Source organism: Gavia stellata, chromosome 20 (genome assembly GCF_030936135.1).
Source record: "Gavia stellata isolate bGavSte3 chromosome 20, bGavSte3.hap2, whole genome shotgun sequence".
NCBI classification, from domain to species: Eukaryota; Metazoa; Chordata; class Aves; order Gaviiformes; family Gaviidae; genus Gavia; species Gavia stellata.
In genome coordinates, this window is record NC_082613.1 from 3876913 (window position 1) to 3893486 (window position 16574).

The 16574-nt window shown below is 56.0% G+C and overlaps 1 protein-coding gene across 1 annotated transcript; it reads left to right on the forward strand.

Annotated features, from left to right (window-relative positions):
* Positions 1-2749: 2749 nt before the first annotated feature.
* GATA5 (GATA binding protein 5) lies at positions 2750-15927 on the forward strand. The gene is made up of 7 exons (XM_059827435.1): positions 2750-2925; positions 3726-4325; positions 6438-6604; positions 12197-12322; positions 13179-13266; positions 13852-13976; positions 15025-15927. Exons 2-7 carry the CDS (start codon positions 3806-3808, stop codon positions 15178-15180), a joined length of 1182 nt encoding a protein of 393 aa, XP_059683418.1. The 5' UTR covers positions 2750-2925; positions 3726-3805; the 3' UTR covers positions 15181-15927.
* The last annotated feature ends 647 nt before the right edge of the window (positions 15928-16574 follow it).

A 16574-nucleotide genomic window follows, 5' to 3' on the forward strand; every position in this document is an offset into this window, starting at 1 on the left:
GATGACAGGCGCCCTGTGCCCGGCTGCCACGTCGGGGGTGCCCTCGGTGGGGCAGGAAGCGGCAGGGAGTCCCTGCCTGTCCCCGCGGGAGGGTGCCCGCACCGCCCATGCTCCCCCGGTCCCGCACCCCAGCGTGACTTCCCCGGGCGCAGTGCGAGGGCATCGCCGCTGGCACCGGTGCCACGCTGGCACCTTCCCTCCCCGCTTCACCTAAAGCATTGCCCACGCCGGGCCTTCCTCAAAGGAGGACCCCCGCACCCCCCCGCCTGGCCCCCGGTTACCGAGCGCACCCCAGACTTCTACAAACACCCAAACCGCAGCGATAGGGAGGCACGTTCTGAGCGCCGGGTGCGGCCCCGCCACCCGCGGGCAGCCCCACGCAGGCCTCGCGGGTGGGTGGCACCAGCGCGGGCCGGTGCCCTGACTGGGACCGCAATATGGGCCCAGTCCAACGGCGACAGCGGCGGGTGGTGCTGGAAACCCCCCGGTGTCTGAGCACCTGCCCGCAGCGCTGCTCCGCGCCCGCGGGCGCTGCCGTGCGCGGCGGCGGGAGGAGCCGTCCGTTGAACCCGCCGCCCATCGCCGCGGCCTCGGGCCGCTGCTGCCCGGTGGGGCGAGAGCCAGGCAGCCCCGGCACCGCCGGGAGCTGAGCTAACGCTGCCGCGGGGAGAAAGCGGGTTGAAAAACTGGTAGAAACCCCCCCAAACAACTGGATAGGTCTGAACAGGGACGCGCACCACGTCCACGGGCGGGTTTTCGCGCACGGCGGTTTCCTCCGGCGTGAATGTGCTCACGGGGTAAATAAATCCCTCCGGATTTCAGCAGCGCCTCGTTTCTTTCAACATTTTCACATTTATTTGAACGCCAGAAGCGATCGGAGCGGGCACTTCGCACGCATTTAAAAAAAAAAAATAAAATAGAATAAATCACAGTTAAATAACACCTTGGAATTGGAAAGCCTGGAAAGCCACGCGTCCCCACGGCTTCACCCCGCTTTTAACAACCGAACCGAAACGAAGGAAGCTCCGGCGGTGGCTCAGCCGCAGCACGGAGGGGTTGGGGCTGGTTTTCCGCGGGGACGTTTCTGCCCGTGCCGCCGCGGGGCTCGCTGAGCAGGAGCCTCCCCCGGCTGTTATTTTCTTTTTCTATCACTTTTTTCCCTTTTTTTCGCCTTTTTTTCTTTTTTCTTTTTTCCTTTTTTTTTCTTTCGCTCTGCGGGCACAGGGATACCCTACGAGCCGTAAACGGCCGCTTTCGCGAGCAAATAAATACATCTCCAGCCGGTTGCGTTGCATTATTCCGAGGGAAATAGCTGGCATTCCTGCACCAGTTTATTTTGGAGCCGAAATTTCCCACCCTTCCCGCAGCGCTGGTCCCTGCGGAGCCGGGGCTGGACGGGGTCCCCCGGGCGCCGGGACCCCACCGGCGGGCAGCGCTCAGCTGGGTTACGGGAGGGCTCCCGGGGCCGAGCAAGGGCCTGATCCTGACGGCGGAGGCCTGCAGGCGGCAAAGCTCCCTCCGCCCGTGGATGGAGCAAGCGGCGGGGGAGGCTCGCCGAGGCTTTTTTTGCCTCCGTGCTTCCGAGGAGAGAGCCGGCGCCTCGGGGCAAAGGCGCAGTAATTCCCCCGCACGCCCCGGAGGCAAAACCCGATAACGATGAAATTATTTCCTCGCTCCGGCGGCGGGCGGGGACCGGCCCCGCTGCCCGGCACCGGAGGAGAGCTACACCGGCCAAATTACCGGGGCTAAGCGGGCAGCGGGCACTAAGCGCTCCTTCCCCTCCTGCCGCGCCTTCCCGGGGTCGCGCCGACGGGGAAAAGGCTTTCGTCCCCGCCGCAAGGCCAGAGCCGCTCGGGCGGGGGGCTGCAGGGAGGAGGACCCTCTCCGCTGCTCCCCCCGGGGAACAGCAGAGCCCCCGCCAGCGGGGCAGCCCGGGGCCCGGCGGCCTCGACGGGACGGTGAGGGGCCGCAGCGCTCCTCTCCGAAGCGGCCCGGCCGGGCGGAGCCCTGAGCCCCGGGCACGGCCCGGGCAGGCTGCAAGCGTCGTCCCAGCCTCGGAGGGGCCGTGGGCCGCTTGCGAAAGGCAGGGCAGGCTGGGGGGGGCAGGCTGGTGAGACCCCCCCCCCCCCTCCCCGATAGTGTGTGTTTTATTGCAAAGCAGAGTGGGAGCAGAAAACCGCCCGGCCACGTCCTCCGCTACCCGAAACCCCCGCCGGAAAGTTCTCGCTGTGTTCCCCAGCATCTACCCGCGGCCCGGGGGGGCATCGCCGCCCGCCGGGGTGTCGGAGCGACCCTCAGAAACGCGGCGAGGCCCGCAAGGGAAGGAACCACCCCTCCCCCCTCCCGGGGGGCGGGCGGGCACCTCCATCCTTGCGGGGCGGGGCGGGGGGGGGCAGCCAGCGGGTCCGGGGCGGTGCGGGGCTCCCTCGGGGGCCGCATCCTGCCCCCGCTCCGCTCGGCGCCCGCGGCCCCGCGCCAGGGGGGAGCCGGGGGGCGCGTCCCCCCCCCGCCGGGAGCGGAGCCGGCGGGACTTATCCCGTCCCGTCCCGTCCCCCCCCCCCCCCGCCGGGAGGCGCCCAATCCTCGCCGGGACCGGGGCTACCCCGCCGGCCGTCACGTGGGCCGGGCCGCACCGGGGCCCGCCGTAAAGAGCCGCCGCCGCCTCCGCCGCCGCCACTTCCCCGCCGGGCGCAGGCAGGGACGCACCCACGGGAGACGGCGGCGGCGGGAGGGGAGGGACCGGGGGAGGGCAGCCCCTCTGCCAGGGGGTCCTGGTTGTTTTGGTTTTTTCTCCTCCCTCCCCCGCAAGCTTCATTCTATTTTTTTTAATTATTATTTTTATTTTCCTGGGATTTCCCTGGACGGTCCGAGCGCAGCTTCATGCCCACCCGGCCATGCCCGGCTCCGCTCCCGGCCCGCTGCCATGTGAGTACCTGTGCGGGGGGAGCGGCCCGGGAGGGGGGCCGGGGCGGGATGCTCTGGCGGTGCTCCGGGGCTTGAGCCCTCCGTCCGCCCGGAGAGGCCTGCCTGAGGGTTATTTTCCTTTTTATCAAGAAAGTGGCAGCGCTGGTGGATGGGGGACACCGGGGATGCTGCCCGGGGCCGCTGGGACCCCGCTCCCCCCCGGCCCGGGCGCCCGAGGGGCCGCCTCCCCGCCGGCAAGGCCCCGAGGCGCGCTCCAGGCCCGGGGCTCGGAAAAGAGACGGGAAGGGAAATACTTTCGGGGGGAAAAAAAAGAAAAAATTAAAAAAAGAAACAGCTGATTTTGTCCCGGCCCGTCGGAAGTGCCCAGGCGGGCGGTGGGGAGAAAAAGAAAAAATTAAAAAAAGAAACAGCTGATTTTGTCCCGGCCCGTCGGAAGTGCCCAGGCGGGCGGTGGGGAGAAAAAGAAAAAATTAAAAAAAGAAACAGCTGATGTTTTCCCGGCCCGTCGGAAGTGCCCAGGCGAGCGGTGCGGAGGTGCCGGCGGGGCCGCTGCGCACTGCGCGGAGGGTGTTTCTCGCCGTGGCTCGGCCGCGGCTCTCGGCCCGGCGCCGCGGGTTCCCCCCGCGGGACGAGCTGACCAGAAAAAAGTTTAAAGGAAAAAAGAATAATAATTACAAACTACAGCCCCTGCTTGAAGCAGGGAAGAGGCGCCTTCGCTGCGGGAAACGCCGGCGGGTGCGCAGGGCCCCGGGCCGGGGTCTGCCGGGGTCTCAGCCGCCGCTCTCGGCTCTCCCCCCCAGGTTCCTCTGAGTGAGCCCCTCGGCAACGTCGGGGCGCAGCCGGCCGGGCCCTGAGCAGCCGCCGCCGCCGAGGACGGAACATGTATCAGGGTCTGGCGCTCGCCCCCAACCATGGCCAGTCGGCTTATTCCCACGACTCCAGCAACTTCCTCCACTCGTCGGCCGGCTCGCCCGTCTACGTGCCCACCACCCGGGTACCCTCCGTCCTCCAGACGCTGCCCTACCTGCAAGGCTGCGAGCCGCACCAGAGCCACCTCGCCAACCCCCCGGGCTGGGGGCAGAGCGGCGGCGAGGCCGCCGCTTTCAACGCCGGCAGCCCCCACCCGCCGTCGGGCTTCTCCTACTCCCACAGCCCGCCGGGCAGCAGCCCCCCGGGCCGCGACGGCGCCTACCAGGGGCCCCTGCTGCTGGGCGGCGGGGGCCGGGAGCAGTACGGCAACGCCTTGGTGCGCTCCGTTAACGGGTCCTACTCCAGCCCCTACCCCGCCTACGTGACCCCCGAGATACCGCCTTCCTGGACGGCCGGACACTTTGAGAGCAGCGTGCTGCACAGCCTGCAGACGAGGCAGGCGGCTTTACCCGGCCGCAGGTCCACCTTCGGTAGGTCGCCGTCGCCCCTCACCGTCGCCTCGGGGCGCCGAGGGGTTTCCCGGCCCTCGGAGCCATCGCCATCCCCTCGGCGTGTCGGTGGCCCGGCCCCGGGGTGAGCTGCCCCGCTGCCATCCCCGGCGGGGACGGAGGGGGTGATTTTATCCAGGGATGGAGAGATGGTCCGGGCACGGGGGGTGTGTGGCTGACCCTGGACGGAGGTGGGGGGGTGGGTGCGTGGGGGGGGGGTGTGACACGGAGGGCAAAGAACACGTTCCAAAGGAGAGCAATTCCCCCGCAGGACAGAGGAGCAGAGGCCGTTCAGCCCCTTCCCCCCCCGCCCCGTCCCCACGATATCTCCTTCCCACAATATCGACTTTGTGCCTGTGCTTCAATACTTACCCTGTGTTTAAATTAGCGGGGCAGATTTATAGCTCCCTCCCTTTTAAGTAATTTATTGTGGTAAATTAGTTTATATTCGAACAGACTCTCGGTCTCCTAATTCGCCTTCGCCCAAACAGGTCCGCAGCTGCATCGCTCTGCGGCCTTTGGAGAGGCACTGAAACGCACTCAGGCGTTGAACCATAAACCCCACTTCCATTCGTTTGCATCCACACCGGAGGGTCCTTTCAAACCGAGCCCCGAGCAAATAAAAGTTGGGGGCTGGATTTAAAAGGGCTCTCCGTGCGCAGGGTTTATAACCCCGGGGGTATTTCACCATCCTCCTCCGGCGGTGGTTTGCAAAGTCCTTTAAAAGCCACTTCAAGATCTCAGCCGCGTTATCATCTTTACTGCGGTGAACCGAATTATCTTATCTTTACCCCAAGAACAAAGTCAACCCAGGCAGGCACCCCCTCCCCGCCGAGCGCCTCCCCGGCTCGGCTTTGCCTCCCACGCCGGAGGTGCTCGGGAGCGGTTTCTTTCCAGGATTTTCTCTTTGTCTGGGAAAATCCGTTGCGGTTGTGCGGGAAGGGATCGCCTTCCCGCAGAAGTCTCTTCTGCGCTTTGACTTCGGTGCTTTGGGATCCGGAATAGTGGCCGCCGCCCTCCCTGCCGTTTATTTTTGCTCTCGAATAGTGTAAACCGCTCTTAAGTAGCGTAAACTATTCTTTTTTCATTTAATGACTTACGGCAACCTTTTTTCTTTTTTTACTTTTTGCATTTTATTTTTATTTTCCGTTTTCCCCTTTTTAATTTTTGTTCTTTTCCCTTTTTCTTTCCCTTGGATCATTATTCATACGATCGAACATGGGGGGAAAAAAAAAAAAAAGAGCGTATTTTTTCTTCGAAAGAAAATAACATTCCAAGCGGAGGAATTTATTTCAAACAGAGAGAGAAGAGCGGCGGGAGGAAAAAGACCGACTCTCAGCCCCGGGGTCCCTGGGTTTTGCTCCGGGCTGCCCGTTTGCCGCGGAGCCGCGCTCGGGGCAGAGGCGGAGCGGGGACGGTGCTCGGGGCGGGCGGCTCCGCGGCTTCTTCCCGGGGCTTTCGTAGGGGGAGAAGAGTGAGGAGGAGCCTCGTTAGCGGGCGTGGGGGGCCGCGGGCGGGCGGTGGTGCTCTCCCGGGGAGCCCCGGGTGCCCCGCGGCCCCCAGCCCGGCCGGCGCGGGGGGAGCGGAGCCGCAGCCCGGCGGTGCTCCGCGGGCCGCCCCGAGCCCTTCCCCGGCCGGGCCGTCCCCTCCGGCCAGAGACCGACGCGCCTTGATGGAAATCAGGCAAATCGCCCCATTTTGCCCCCCTCAATTTATTTTTGCAGCCCGGGCTGCGCCCGGTGCAGGGATAACGCCGCGCTCGCCCGCTGATGGGCTCCGTGCCCGTTCCCATCCCAGGGAGACCCCAGCCGCGCTCAGCGCTTTGGGGTCTTTCGGGGAAGGGATGGGGGAATAGGCTGTCTTTGATCAAAATATTAAAAAATTAAGGTGTGGAGGGAATGAAGGGTTTTGCTCCACACCTCGTAGGGTGGAAGTAAACTCCCCCCCGGGCAGGGCTTGTCCCTCGCAGAGGAGTAGTGGGACACAGAGGATTAGGGACCCTCTCCCGCAGGGTCCCCGTGGGCAGCCTGGCCCCGGGTGGCCCTGTGCGGTGGGGATGGCTCCTGACCCCCACGCCTTGGCTGTCTCTTCCAGAGTACCTGGAGGAGTTCCCCGGGGACGGCCGGGAGTGCGTGAACTGCGGGGCCATGTCCACGCCGCTCTGGAGGAAGGACGGCACCGGGCACTACCTGTGCAACGCCTGCGGGCTCTACCACAAAATGAACGGCATCAACCGGCCGCTCAAGCCGCAGAAGAGGCTGGTAAGAGGGGGAAACCCCGCAGGGACCCCCTGCTCCACCCGGGGGGTGGCTGGAGGGCAGGAGCCGGGGGGCTGTTGCGGTGTCTGCGCTGTCGGGGTCTCTGTACTTGTGTTAGGGCCTGTTTGACCCTCGGTTGTCTCAGGAATAAAATGCCGTCAGCACCGGCAGGAGCCCCTTGTTGCGGTGCGGAGCTCGGGGCAGGAGGAGCGGAGTGAGGCCGGAGGGATTGCTGCCCCGGCACGGCTGGTGGGCAGCAGGGAGACAGGGCAGCGGGGACCGGAGGGGTCTCAGGGCTGCACGGAGGGGCTGCGCCGCAGCCGAGCGAAGGCCGATGAGCCCTGCCTGCGGTCCAGGGCTCTGTGGGCTTCCCCCGGCTCTGTTCCCGCAGTGGGCACGTTGCTTTTTATTCTATAATAATTATTGTTGTTTCCTACTTCTTCATGCAGACACACACGGTCTAGGCAGGGTAGTGGAACAGGAGACAGGGTTGATCCTAAGCTGGCCCAGGCAGGTTTGCGGCCGCTTCCGATGGGAGCAGGATGAGGCCCGGTTCTCCCGCTGCCTAAGGGGGGGATTTGGGGTTTGGTAGTTCCCGGTTTCTCTGCAGGTTAAAGCATCACTTCCCCCCCGCCAACGTGATATTGGGCTTCCTCCAATTGGGATGCCATCGTGAGAGAGGAAAGGCGCCTCCTTTTTTTTTTCTAGAGTCGCTTCGGGATGTTTAAATTCGGTGGTAACAGTTTTGGTTTCAGAGCCTGTCATCAGAAGCCGTCATTACAAACAGGATGTTTGTCGGAGCCGTGCTGGGGAACAGCTGGGAGCTCCTTTTGCTTTCACTCAGGGTGTATTCCCGCAGTTATTTTTTTGCCTTGCAAAACAAATTATTAGCAATCACCCAACAGTGACAAGTTTCTGTGTAAGAAAATCATAAATAAAATAAAAAAAGTTGGGATTGAGCAAGATGTTTCATTCTGATTCCCATCCCGGAACTGTAGCTCTGGATTTGCAAAATGAAATGAGCAGTGGCTCCATGGAAAATCACCCTGTTTTGTTCAGAGCATCAAAATCGAGGCATTTCTGTGAAACATTTTGCATTATCCGCCAGGATTTGCCTGTCTCACCAAAACCCTCCTGGTCTCCTTTAATGTAATGACATTTAATCTGCACCCCGGCAGCGGGCTCTGATCTCTGCTGTGCTGCAAATCTCAGAGTTACGCTGCTGATTTCCTCAGAGCAAATACGATCCATGCATTGAGCGATCGGTGCAAACCAGTTTAAATGCAACTCTGCATTTCGGACTGGAATTAAAATGTGGCGCTGGGTGAATTTCCAGGGTTTTTTTGAACAGCTTTTCCCCAAAGAAATTGGAGAGGTCTCGCTGCTAATCAGTATTTTATCTCGATGTGTGAGAAGGGAGCCAGCCTTGCGTTGCCTGCACCCTACCCCCATGGTGTGGGCAGCGCTCGGGGACCCCGAGCTCCCTGCCTGCTCCTCTGTCATTGCTGGCAAAGCCCCATATGTAGCACCAGGGTGGCATTTTTCGGCAAACATTTCAGCAAAGTTTTCTGGTGGAGAACGCTGGTTCACAGAATTAAGACTGTTTCCCAGGGATGAGCAAATCTTGCCGGGAATTGTCAAAGCACTTCCAAACTTTTTTATTATTATTTTAGCAATCAATACAGTAATGCTAGAGCCCAAACGAAAGAGCTGATCCTTATCCAGGGGAAACGTTTCAGTAAGGTTGAAATACTTGAGGGGATTTTGTTTTATGGATTAGAAAAGGGGCTGCAATTTTGACTTTCCATCCTGACTTTGGAATGAAACATTTCAAAATCTTGGGTTTTCCCAAGGGTTTGAAATGTCGTGATGCAACAAGTTCTGCCCCGTCGGAGGAAGGGGGATCCACTGATGACGGACGAGAGGGTGCCAGGCTTGCTCTGCAAACCCACCACCGAGGGAGCGACCTGCACCCCTGTGGCTTGGGATGTTTCTTCCCCTGCACGATTTCCATGGCGAGGGATGTCTTCCCTGCTCATAACCTCACCCGCGCGGGCTGGGTGGGAGCAGAGCAGCGAACGCGGTGACACACCGTTGCTCTAGGAACGATGAAATCGGCTGTTTCACAATGCGGTGAAATACAGACACGGGGGGGAAAAATGGTTGCTTTTGTCCTTTACGTTACGACCTTTGTTCTGTAAGTAGACGCCACGCTGGGAGTTATTCTGACTTCTGTTTTCACAAAGCAAAGTCCCGCTGAAAGCCCTGGAGAACGCAACGTGGCCCAGATAACACTGCGGGAATGACGTCCTGCAGCTCGGTAGCGCTCAGCCTGCTTGTGCGTGGGAGAGGGCGAGCAATAGTAGTGTAGTTTCCAGTTCATTTTTTGTTTCTTTTTTTGAGATAAGGGCAACATCCTCGACGCAGCAGGGGCAGCCGTTTTGCTACAGCCTGTGTCTGGATTCCAAGGGCTGTGACTTTCGGCAGAAAGGACTTATCTTTGAGGAGGATGGGAGCAGCACTTTATTTTAGGCAGTATCTTTTCTAGCCAAAGTTTCTTGGCGCGTTTCACAAGAAGATACCTTAGACCCAGTCCTAAAAGCCAAATCACTTTCACCATCCAGGAGCAGCCGGTGGAGGTGGATGGCTCCATCCTTGTGCGTGCAGTTCCCCCGTGTAGAGGCAGAGCTGCAGGGCACGGAGCAGCACAGGGGCAGACGCAGCAGCTGTCCTGTGCTCAGCAACTCCCACACCATCCGGAGTTGAAGGATTAACTCGGAGTTGAGTTGTGCTGGCTTGGCTCAGGGGGGTATTTTTCAGCCTGTCCTTTTTTACAGTTTGCAATGCGTAGTGGGTTTGGTGACATTTTTGGGGAAGGTGGGGATGGGACTGATGACGGTGGTGGAGCAACCTGGTGTGACCCTTGAGCGACGCAGCGTTCATGGTGCGTGCCTTGGCTTTCTCCTGGCTGCCAGTTCCTGCTGCTCCCTTGTCCTCCGAGGTGCGGGTGTGCCCAGAGCCACGATAGCAAAGGCAAATCTCAGACGATGCTGCTGCCTTCAGCTCTGAGCCTCGGATCTGCCCGCTTTCAGGAGCTGAGCTCGGGTATCTCAGCAGGCTTTGCTGCAACTTCTTTCCTATCGACACCATCTCCCCCCTGTCCTGCTGGCAAGGGGGACAGAGAAGCGTTGATTAAATCTCAGGGTTCAGAGGCTTCCTTTTCCTGTGAAACCCTGTGGTTTCATTTCCACTTCTGAAAAGGAGGTGAAGCAAAGTCTCTGACGGCTTTGGGCTCCCTCGGAGGGACCTGCCCTGCTGGCTCTGAATTTTTTGGGCTCTCCAGGCAGCACTCGCACACGCTTGATTTGATAGGCACCAACTCACCATTCCTTGAGCTTATCAGCAGCACTTGGCTGTCAAGCCTGGTCCGTGAAGAGTTTTTGTTTGAGTGTATGCTGCATTTGTATAAATAAACACTGGAGCACAATGTTGAAGTCAACAACTTCCTAGACAAGGTCAGAACGGTACAAAGGCAGCAGGGTGGAGGCAGGCAGAAATGCATTTTCTTTTAAGGGAACTGCTGGGAAACCAGCAATAATGTATTGTACCCTCGTCCTTCAGTGAGCAACAGTAGCCTTGACTGTCTCTTTCTTGCTAAGCTGGCAGGTTGTGGTGCAGGGTCAGGTTCTCGCGGGGTTTCTGGGGTTTCAATTGTAATATTTGGCCGTGGAGGATGGTTTCTGCTCTCCCTGGCTGTGCGAGGAGGCGGCAGCCCACAGAGTGATGTGCAGGAGATGCAGAAGGCACGCATCACTGCCCTAATGGAAAGCCCGCGAGCAGGTCGCAATGCAGGGACAGCAGGGCGGGAAGAGCTCTGGCAGGGCTGGCGTTGCCCTTGGTCCACCAGAGCCATGGGTCTTGTTGTCACTTTGTCTGCAACCTGTGGACAAAGTGTCATATGAAATAGGGAGAGCATGTCCTTCCCTCCCAGGGACCTGCAGTGGCCCAGAAATCTTGGGGCTTTCCAAAGGGCTTTGCGTTGGCCTTCGTCCATCCTCGAGTGATGACAGATCTCACCAGCCCACGCCGGGCACAGTTACCCCAGGGCTGAGTGCCTCCAAGTTCCCCTCTGCACCCCCGGCAGGAGCTGGACCTCGGAGCTCCCTGCACCCGTTGGGTCCTCAGCACCTCCCTCTGCTCCCGTCGGGGCTGAGGTCCCTCCTGCTTGCGGGGATGAACGGCACAGCCCCAGCAGCTGAAAGGCTTTAAGGAAGCTCTGTAGCTGCTCCAGAACCTTGCTGTGACACCATGTCCCATATTAGGGACAAGGATTGCTGTCCCCTCCTCTGTGCCAGGCTTGTCAGCTCACACCTCGGTGTATTATTATTTTTGCCTGGTTATTTCTTGAAAGCTAAATAATTTCCAAAGTGGTACCGTTATCTGCAAATAGTTGCTGAGACCTCTTTGAGCAACGAGTGAATCAAAGCTTGGGCATGTCACTTGTGTCTCTTGAAACTCAAAGCTGATCTTTATTTGACTGCTAACCTTGTAAAAACATTTTATTTTTATTCCTGCTCTTCCCACCTCATTCGTCATATTGCTCAGTTATGATATCAAGCAATAATGGAAGAATAAACAAACAGGGAGTTCTTTATTGCCTGCATCACCTATCGTCTGCCTTTGAGAGGAATCAAAGTGATTTTTCTCAAGGCTGAAGAACATATTCAAATACCTGAATGTGGAGAGCCTGTGATACTACTTATGCCACTAGTATCTTATACTTAGTGAAGTCTTTTATTAAAATAGTTTCAATACCTAGTGTTAAGAGCCTTTCAAATGAAATGCCTATTGAGCTAACAAGTCTGTATATAGAGACTTGTGAATTTTCCAGTGGCTTGGAGTGAAGTTGTCAGAAATTACTTTGCTGCTTCTGCCAGAATATTTTCCTTCTCCATTTGGAAGTCTTAACATTTCAGAGCCAGCAATCACTGCACTCACAAAATATGTCATTAATTAATGTTTGCACGGTGTTTCTGCAGCCTGTAAGAGAACAGATTATCTGCAAGACGTGCAAAGAATAACCTCCCTGGTGCCATCATGGGCCAGTTCAGTTTGATTCTGCTCCGACCAGCCAATTGATTCCAGTTGTCTTAAACCAGAGATTAATTGGGATGTTGCTAACTTTAGTGGTAGTTCTGAGTGCAGAAAAACAGAAGAAGAGTTCACTTGAAGCATGAGGAGTTTTATTTGTGTGCTTAAAGCCTGGCTGGCATTTTTCATCTCTTTCTCCATCTGAGTGGATCTCCTGGAGGAAAGTTCTCTCAGCTTTGTTCTCTGATCACTTCCAGCAGATTTGTTGGAAGTTTGTGAAATGAGTTGCACTGATATTTGCCAGGTTTATCAAGCTCAATTGAAAAAACACTTGCAAATTAGAGTGATCTCATTTGAATGTAATTTCTTTGATTGGCATTTGGCTATGATGTGTGTTTTACATTTTCTGGGAAATTGGTGTAATTGGAGATTTTATATGAAAGGAAACTTCCCAATTAATCATTCCTATGTGTGCATTCATGTGTGTGTTTGCTTGTTTTCAAGTCTTCATCTAGACGTGCTGGCCTATGTTGCACTAACTGCCACACAACCAATACCACCCTCTGGAGAAGGAACGCCGAAGGGGAACCCGTCTGCAATGCCTGCGGGTTGTACATGAAGCTCCACGGGGTGAGGAGCGTGTCTGCGCCGGGAGGGACCCGTTGGGTGCTGGGATCACCACCCAGCAGGTCCAGGATATCAGGTCTGGAGGGACCAGCCTCTAGACTGGACCCAGGAGAGCCATAACCCAGTCGTGTCTCCTGGAACAGTTAAAAGCCCAGTCTACTGAGGTTCTCCAGAATAAGGCTAAGGGGGTACTGGAACACTCTCAGGAGGTACCTGCGTAGAGGAGAGATTTCTGGCACTGGGTGGCTCTTAATTAGGTTGTTTGCCAAGTTACTCCCCAAAAAGAAAGCTTACCAGGCTCCGGTAGCTGGAGACCGAAGCTCCCCAAACCCAGACTGGAGATAAGGAGCATATTTCTTCTAGATGTGGTAATTAAGAATGTGTGAAGGATGCTAAGGAGTCCACATGGAGGCTGGCTGATAACATATATCCACAGAGGATGGGAACTGTTGGTAGCATGTCCATCGGCCAAAGAGAAGACTTCATCCCTCCATACAGGCCTCTTCAAACTTCTGCCGTAAAGGTTAAAGTCTCTTTATCCCATGACCATTCCCTCCGAGCCATGTAGGCTCTCCGTCTGTCAGTGTAATTTAATAGGGCCCTGTCATAAAGGTCACTAATAAATCAGGAAAAGGAAAATAGGAAATAAAGGAAAAAACAGTTTGTGGGAAAACCTTAGCTGTTAGCCTTATTCATCTTCCAGCCAAGGCCTGTTCCAGAGAAAAATAGCACTTAGTGAAGGACAAGGACTTTAGGTGCTTTGCATGAGTTACAGCACATAAATAGGAGAGCAACACGTGTGTGGGAAGGAGCTAAGTAAAATACAATATTAATGCTTCCAATCTTTATGAATGTCAAGGTACCACGACCGCTGGCCATGAAAAAGGAAAGCATCCAGACGAGGAAAAGGAAGCCTAAAAACATTACTAAAGGCAAAACCTCAACAGGTACAGTGCTGCTATCACCCATCGCAGGGGCTTGGAGCACAATTCACCTCAACATGTCTTCTGCAAGAAATCATGATAATTAGAGAAGAATATTGTGATTTTTTCTCCCTGATGATTGCTTTAGATGTAGGGCCTGTATTAATGCAGTAGACTTCATGTGAAAGGAGGATGCTGGGTGGGAAATCTCAGTGCTGTCGTATTCCCGTGAGTTTCCTCTGCGCTGCGGGCACCCGGCTCCAGCCCCGCAGCGCTCGTGTTCAAGCAGATCTGGGCTAAGTTGAGTGATGGGAAAAAAACGGGCTGGGAATAGTGTATTAAAGAGTTGAGGGGAAGGTATCATGGTGCATTCAACGTTAGCCCATCTGGCCCGTACCAGGACCAGCACTGCCAGGCTGTGAAAGGGTGCTCCTCCTCCATCAGCATCTTGGCAGCCAAATGCAAAGCCTTACCCTGACAGAGATGCAGTGGAGGAAGAAAACAGTAGAGTTGTGCCATGAAATGTGATGGTAGCCATTAAAATATAAATTTACATAAAAGCAAATTTGTGCTATGTTGCTTCATCATCCTGTACCCATTGTCTCCTAGGGTCTACAACTTCGGCCACTAACTCCCCTTCTTCCATTACGAACTCAGACAGCACGGTCACTTTAAAGTCAGAGCCCAGCGCAACCTCGCAGTATCCCGGACAAACCATCGTGTCGGTGTCCCAGGTAAGGCACGGGGGCCCGCAGCCATCACTTGCTGGGGTGGATGCTCCACACTCCTTGGTAGTCGCTGACCTGGGCGGCCTTGATGAGGCTAAGCAATTAGTTCATTGCATTGGGGGCCACCAGCCTGATGGACTGCCTCAGACTGAGGAAAACAGGGAGCGTGAGCTAAGACGTTGTGGATCAGGAAGGGCTTCAGCTTGTTGGCTCCCCATCGGCTCTTCCATCTTGCAGTGGGAAACTGGGCGGTCCAAGCTCTGCTGCCGCAGAGATGAATGGTGGTGAACAGGCTTTGGCGCAGTACTGGGTTTAATTCCCATCTCCTGCCATGAAGTCCTGGGAGTTAAAACCCTGTTGAGTTGGTGGGATCAGCCCAGGGTGGAAACCTCTGTAGCTCCCAAGAAAAGGCTCCCTGGGCATACTTATCTGCGCTTTATAGCCCTGAGGTGCTCAGCGCTCACAGAGATGTAATGCTGTCAGAGACCCCAGATTGCAAGGCTGTGCTTCTGCCCCAAGGATTTCTTTGGGGCGGGTTGCTGTTTTGTCTTGGCGGAGGAAAAAATGGCTCTAAATCAACCCAAACATCAAAATTTTGTGACCCAGCACTATATGCTAGGTCTAAGCTCTCCCCGAGCTGGACATGTGTGTGTGGAGGGGAAGCTCAGCTCCAGCACCCAAGCACTTGACGCAGTGCCAGCTGCGCCGTATGGGAGAGGGGTTTTGTTGCTTGAAACCAATAAATCTGATTTGTGCTGTGCTCTTAAAAAATATATACACATCTAGAGATCTCCAAACTGGACATGTTTAGTCAATAAATAAATGCAAATAGGCCGTGGGATGCCTCTTCCCTGCTTGGTCCTTGTGCTTGCTGGGGATGGAGCACCCTTCCCGCCCGGCTCCAGGCTGCTCCAAAGGGCAGCTGTAGCATCAGGGATAACCCACTCCATTCATAATCCATCCTAGTCCTACCAAAGCGTTACGACAAGGGAGAGAGTGATGCATTGGCTAATAACAGGCTTTCTAATGACTTTCTGCTTCCCCCCCGGGGCAGGCACAGAGCCAGTCGGACGAGGCACTGGCCGGCGGCCACGGCGAGTTCAAATTCGAGCCCGAGGACTACACCTTCTCCCCCACCACCATGGCCCCGCAGCCCGGGCTGAGCGTGCCGCTCCGGCAGGACTCCTGGTGCGCCCTGGCGCTCGCCTAGAAACCCCCAACCTCCGGCAAAAAGCCTCGGGACCAACGTTTTTGGCTGGCCCTGCAAACGGCTGACGGGCAGGAGGACGGGCTGCCCTAGTGCTTCGGGACTGCGGGGGGTCGAGCCACGGCCGCAGGACAGGTTTCTCTCGGAGGACGCGCATGGAAAACGCTAGCTGGATGGGGCCGGGATGGCCCCGCCGTGGCACCAGCTCCCCAAAAAGCTCGTCCTTGGCTGGAGCAACCCAGGGTTGCCTCCCTGAGGCCGGAGCTGCGGGGCCGCCTCCGTTTTCCCGGGGAAAGCCTTCCTCCTTTGAGATGAAACCAGCAAATAAATGCATCCCAGAATCTATGTTTATTCGCAGTGATTTGTCCCTCCCATGACTCCTCTGTGTGCAATTTATTCCACTTTCCAATAAAGACTGTAATAACATGGCACCAAATAACTTAATTTTATTAAAATGTAAACTGTGTGGCCTCCCTTATGTTTTATTGGCCACAACAGGAAGAAAAGAGAAAAAAAAAGCAACGGTTGTTTTAAACATTTACTGTTTTATATTAAAAACGATCATCTCTATAGAGTGTTAGCTTCTGAAGCGTTTAGCATATCAACACTGAGCTGATGAGTCATACATGAAATAAACACGCTGCTCTTCCCTTTCCAGCTCCAAACAAAGATTTTTTTATTATTATTTTAGGCAAACCACATGACAAAAATGGTCAAAACCTCCCAATAATAAAAGAATACTGAAATGCTGTTTTTCTTTTGTATTTCCTGATTGCTTCTGATATTGCCAACTCTGAGCATTAGAAAATCAGAAGTTAGTCCTCCAAAAGTTAAGAGAAATGTTTGAGGGACTGAAAAGTAAAGGATGCGTTGGAGGTATATTTGTTTGCATCTAGTTTTGGGGGTGTTTTGAATGGAGGGTTTCCAGCTTTCAGCCATGCAGGGCAGAGATTCCTTTTTAATTATTTTAATGAAAGCCAAGTAGAAAATAATTTCTTGGAGCTGAGCTGTAGCAAAAGATCATCAGTGATGTAAAACCAACATCACACTTCCAAAAGCTGGCAACAGCATGTTCTACAGCTTCCCGGAGCTGTCCCAGGGAGGTGGGCGATGGGGAGATATGCTCTGCTGGGGGCATGCAAGGGGGGCCTGAAGCTCCCGAGAAGGCTGGGGGTGAGGAGAAGACCATACCGAGGAGGGGAGATGGGTGGAAAATGAAGGAGCAAGGTCATGAAGTTACTTCTATGGCCTGCGTTATTTGTTAATTCTAAATAAAATCCCCAGCCTGGCTGGACGGCTATTTGTGGCCAGGAAGCTGTCAAGTAATAGTTCCTTAATATAGAATTTGACCTGTCCAGGGCTTCCTGGAGCAACTCTTCCTCTTGTCAGAAGAGATG

What these genes read in the sequence shown, in the direction of transcription:
- GATA5 (XM_059827435.1), top strand. Translation starts at nt 3,806, where the DNA reads ATGTATCAGGGTCTGGCGCTCGCCCCCAACCATGGCCAGTCGGCTTAT. An exon ending in TGTACATGAAGCTCCACGGG is followed by an intron (nt 12,323 to 13,178) that starts GTGAGGAGCGTG and finishes ATGAATGTCAAG; the next exon opens with GTACCACGACCGCTGGCCAT. An exon ending in TAAAGGCAAAACCTCAACAG is followed by an intron (nt 13,267 to 13,851) that starts GTACAGTGCTGC and finishes ATTGTCTCCTAG; the next exon opens with GGTCTACAACTTCGGCCACT.